Source organism: Esox lucius, chromosome 1, assembly GCF_011004845.1.
Source record: "Esox lucius isolate fEsoLuc1 chromosome 1, fEsoLuc1.pri, whole genome shotgun sequence".
Lineage (NCBI taxonomy): Eukaryota > Metazoa > Chordata > Actinopteri > Esociformes > Esocidae > Esox > Esox lucius.
The window spans coordinates 6,781,637-6,786,797 of NC_047569.1; the positions used below are offsets into that span (position 1 = coordinate 6,781,637).

A 5,161-nucleotide genomic window follows, 5' to 3' on the forward strand; every position below is an offset into this window, starting at 1 on the left:
TATTTAAAAATAAACATGGGAAAACTTGCAGGATGTTGTTGGATTTCTTTTTTACCCAACATTTCTAAACCATACAATTAACACCAGCTAGATAAAACTAGCATCCTTTCTTTTGCTTCTGTCGGCAAACCTCTTCTTCTCCAATGATGTTCCCTTGGGACTGAACAAACACTAAGACCACATGCAGAAATTATGACAGGGGGTTTCGGCAATGTGTTGCGGAGGGGGGGACTCTAAGGTCTATAAAGAGAGGAACCTCTCTGTCTGCCATATCAGACACATCTGCCCTGCTGAAGGCTGGCATGGCATTAAGGACAGTGATGGTACTGGTGATGGTGGTGGGGTGTGTAGGAGACCAATCATGTTCCCTGCTGGGCCAAACCACTCTGCCTGTGCTGTCTGCTGATGGGGACGTTAACATCGGGGCGGTGTTCTCCATACACAGCCAACCTCTCTTCAAGGTCCATTCGTTCACCTCTATACCAGAGAAGACGGCCTGTATCAGGTAACTGTTTGAAAACAACTATCTGGGTTATTCTACATTTTTCGTATATTATGTCATACTTTTATTACTGTGCAATTAAAATATTCACACAGCTGAAAAACTATTGCACATTTAATGTGTGTTTACTTTTAGAAACAAATATTAATTCAAATAGACACAATTGACAAACAATACCAGCATATTTAATTAATGGCATAAACTTTTCTCTTCTTGACCAGCTTTAACCTGCGTGAATTCCAGTTTGCTCAGACACTGATCTTTGCCCTGGAGGAGATCAACAACCGTAGTGATCTGTTGCCTGGTTTATCTCTGGGTTACCAGGTCTATGACGCCTGCGGATCTGTGCCTAAGGCCATTCAATCAGCCCTGGCACTGATGAACAGCCCAGGGATTCATGACAGTCTGAGTGAACCCTCCTCTTGTTCCAGACATCCAGCAGTGCTGGGAATCGTAGGGCAGTCCAGCTCCACTCCTACCATCGGAATATTATCTGTAGCTGGACCATTCAGCATGCCTGTGGTGAGAGAGTCAGGTTTTGGCTCTTCAGAGTCAGTACGCTCATTGTTAGCTATGCCTTAATATTTGATACAAATCTTCCCATTTCTTCCACACAGATCAGCCACTTCGCCACCTGTGATTGTCTGAGTAACAGAAAAAAATACCCTTCTTTCTTCAGAACCATCCCCAGTGACCTCTATCAGAGCCAAGCTTTAGCAAAGCTGGTGAAGCACTTTGGCTGGACCTGGGTTGGTGTGGTGAACAGCAATAGTGACTATGGCAACAACGGAATGGCCACCTTCATAGAGGCTGCACATCAGGAGGGGGTCTGTGTGGAATACCAAGAGGCAATCTTCCGCACAGACTCCAGAGAGAAGCTCCTGAAGATGGTAAGGGTGATGAGGAGAGCCACAGCCAGGGTCGTGGTACTATTCGTGGGACTGGGGGACCTCATCCCCCTGCTGAATGTGCTGGCCCAGGAAGGGGACCCAGGGCTGCAGTGGGTTGGCAGTGAGTCCTGGATCACAGCAAGAATGCTGGCGGAGAAACAGTCATACAGCTTCCTGAGGGGGGCAGTGGGCTTTGCCTTTGGAAACGTCAAGCTGGATGGTCTGGAGTGGTTTCTTGACAGTGTCCACCCTTCACAGGACCCAGACAATTCCCTGCTGAGGGAGTTCTGGGAGATGGTGTTTCAGTGCTCCTTCAACAGGAGCAGAGAGGAAAACAGAGGCACATTGTGCACTGGGGCAGAGAGCTTAGCAGGGCTGAAGAACCAGTACAATGACGTGTCAGATCTTCGAATTTCCAGCAAAGTGTACACAGCTGTATATGCTATCGCACACTCTTTGCACGACCTTCTAACAGATTTAAAAAATGACAGTGGCAGAAGCAACAGATCAGTTACTACCTACACACCACAGCAGGCAAGTGTGTACTATCAAGATTCAGATGCTCCATAATATAACCACCACCATCATATGAGTCTCATCTCTCTCACTCTTCCCCTCCATGTTTTCAGGTGCTGGACTACCTAAGGGAAGTGAGGTTTACAATGAAGACAGGAGAGGAGATATTGTTCAATGGCCACGGGGACACAGTGGCGCGATACGAATTGATAAACTGGCAGCAGGAGGCGGATGGGACCCTAAATTTCCATTCAGTTGGACTGTATGACACTTCAATGTCCCCTGAAAAAACGTTGATGATCAACCAGAAGAAAATGGTCTGGGCAGGCGGCCAGGCAGAGGTAGAAAAAAACTAAATGTTGACTGTGTTGCAGAAACAAGAAGCAAGCACTTGTGATTAATCTTGAAACATAATGCTTTATTTAGTTTTTTTGTGTTTGCATTAATGAAAACCTTTCAAATGCACTTCTTTTTTTAAATGTATTTTATTCTGTTAGCACTAATGATGAAAATATTCATTCCTGAATTATATTTTTCAAATCACTTTATCAAAACAATCTATACATGTTTACATTTAACTCCTATTAAATTAATTCCAATAGTTTTTTAAATATTTTTATTCCACTTCAGGTGCCTGTTTCAGTTTGCAGTCAGAGCTGTCCTCCTGGTACTCGTAAGGCCGTGCAGAAAGGAAAGCATGTTTGCTGTTATGACTGTATACCGTGTGCTGAGGGAGAAATCAGCAATATCACAGGTATATATATATATATATATATTTATGTACTGTATATGTGCATTTTATCTTCTACCACAATGTAATGACAAACAGATATAAGATGTTAGGCCCCATGGAATTGAATTAACAATCACATTTTAATCTCCCTACAGATTCTAATGTGTGCTATCTTTGTGACTTGGAGTATTGGTCAAATGAGAACAGGGATCACTGTGTGTTGAAACCTGTTGAATTCCTCTCCTTTGAAGAAATCATGGGTATAGTTCTGGTCTGTTTCTCCTTGTTTGGGACTGGTGTTACTACCCTGGTAGCTGTTGTGTTTTTTATCCATAGAGACACTCCAATCGTCAGGGCCAACAACTCTGAGCTGAGCTTCCTGCTCCTTTTCTCCTTGACTCTGTGTTTTCTGTGTTCTCTTACTTTCATTGGCCGGCCGTCTGAGTGGTCCTGTATGCTGCGTCACACAGCTTTTGGGATTGCCTTTGTCCTCTGTATCTCTTGTGTTCTGGGGAAAACACTAGTGGTGTTGATGGCCTTCAGGGCTACACTTCCAGGCAGTAATGTCATGAAATGGTTCGGACCTCCACTGCAGAGACTCTGTGTTCTAGCTTTAACTTTCATACAGGTCCTGATCTGTGTTATTTGGTTAACAATCTCTCCTCCATTCCCCTACAAGAATATGTTACACTATAAGGAAATAGTCATCCTGGAGTGTAATGTGGGTTCAGCGATTGGTTTCTGGGCTGTGTTGGGTTATATAGGACTCCTGGCTGTCTTGTGTTTTGTGTTGGCTTTTCTGGCCCGGAAGCTGCCTGATAACTTCAACGAGGCCAAATTCATCACCTTCAGCATGCTGATCTTCTGTGCAGTTTGGATCACCTTTATCCCTGCTTATGTCAGCTCTCCTGGGAAGTTCACTGTAGCTGTAGAGATATTCGCTATTTTGGCCTCCAGTTTTGGTTTACTTTTTTGTATTTTTGCTCCTAAATGTTTTATTATATTACTGAGGCCAGAGAGGAACACTAAGAAACATGTTATGGGTAAAACGTCCAATGATATACATGTACATGATTAAATGAACATAGTGTAGGGTGGGATTTATTGATTCCAAAATAATTTATATGTTATACCGATGACTGGCCTTTTTCACATAATGAACACGAACAAAGAAACATCATTATGAACAAATCTACATGGAAAACTCATCCAAAACATGTATGCACATATATGTAGAGAATTTCTCAACATATATTTACATATGTGCTCTGAATATGTTTATGTAATATATAACTTGCGCATAATACAATGCATCTCATATATTTTAACGTTGAATATTATGTGTTACAATCATAAAATATATGAATATATAGTACTTTAAGCATTTCTCATCAACACATTGTGGAATTAACCTTCAAGACATTATTTTTCAGAGAATCTCCTTGTTATAGTTAGTTTAACTAATTATCGTTGTCAAAATGGGGAGCAGACCAACATAACCACCAGTCTAGGCCATATTGCATTTCATTAATTACTGTGAAAAAGACAATTATTATCTTTCACAAACAAGAGCTATTTGTAGATTATACAGTATGTATTTACAATAATTTCTAATAAACATTTTAAATGCAAGTAAAGAAACAACTGGTTAGTGTCAGTGATCTTAATTTAATAAGGACCTTTATTTACAACTGCCATTGTGTCACAATTAATTATACATTTTTTTAATACACCAAAGTTTTGACTTTAGCATAAAGCACCTTATTCAATTTTACTCTAATGAACCACTTTTTACTCCAAGTATACATTTCAAAACAGACTCATTATGAAAACATGCATTTTCACACAGTATAATGAATGCCATTCCTTTCTGTAGAAGTAGTTTAAAAATGTCTAGATAACATAATAAACACACAACAGGAAAAAGTACAAATATGGAAATATATCGGTTAGATGTAAATGCTAAATGCATATTACCAACTATAATTTTTTCATGTATGTAAGACATATTAAAATATATTGGGTAAATATCTAATATGTAAATATATGTAAGAAATATATGGCTATATATGGCTTTTGAAATATTTGTCAAAATGTAATACTTCTGTGTGGGAATAATCATATTTCTCCACACTTCGTTGTGTTATATACTTAATTGAAAATGTATTTTATATATTTTTTTACAATTAATCAAGACACAATACCCAATAATGATGAAGCAAAAACTGTTTTTTAGATATCTGTGCAGAGGAAAATGATTCTCTTGTTTGATAAGACCAAAATCAAACTGTTAGACCTGCATGTCAAGCGTTAATTCTGAAGTTATGATGAAGTATGGTGATAAACGACGTTAGGATGAAACAGTCAGAAGTTACGAAGCAGAACATAGCATCAGCGTGTAAACTAGCTAGAAAGATGTGTCGGCATCGAGTAATTGTCTCTGGCCCCCTCCCAGCTAGGGGTGGTGACGAGCTCTACAGCAGACTTGCGCAACTCAATCGCTGGCTGAAAACAGAGTTC

General features: G+C 40.0%; 1 protein-coding gene across 1 annotated transcript; it reads left to right on the plus strand.

Annotated features, from left to right (window-relative positions):
• The first annotated feature begins 320 nt into the window (after positions 1–320).
• On the plus strand, positions 321–3,719 carry LOC117594722 (extracellular calcium-sensing receptor-like). The gene is made up of 6 exons (XM_034293293.1): positions 321–505; positions 724–1,024; positions 1,120–1,926; positions 2,022–2,249; positions 2,539–2,662; positions 2,797–3,719. Exons 1-6 carry the CDS (start codon positions 321–323, stop codon positions 3,717–3,719), a joined length of 2,568 nt encoding a protein of 855 aa, XP_034149184.1.
• Positions 3,720–5,161: the final 1,442 nt, after the last annotated feature.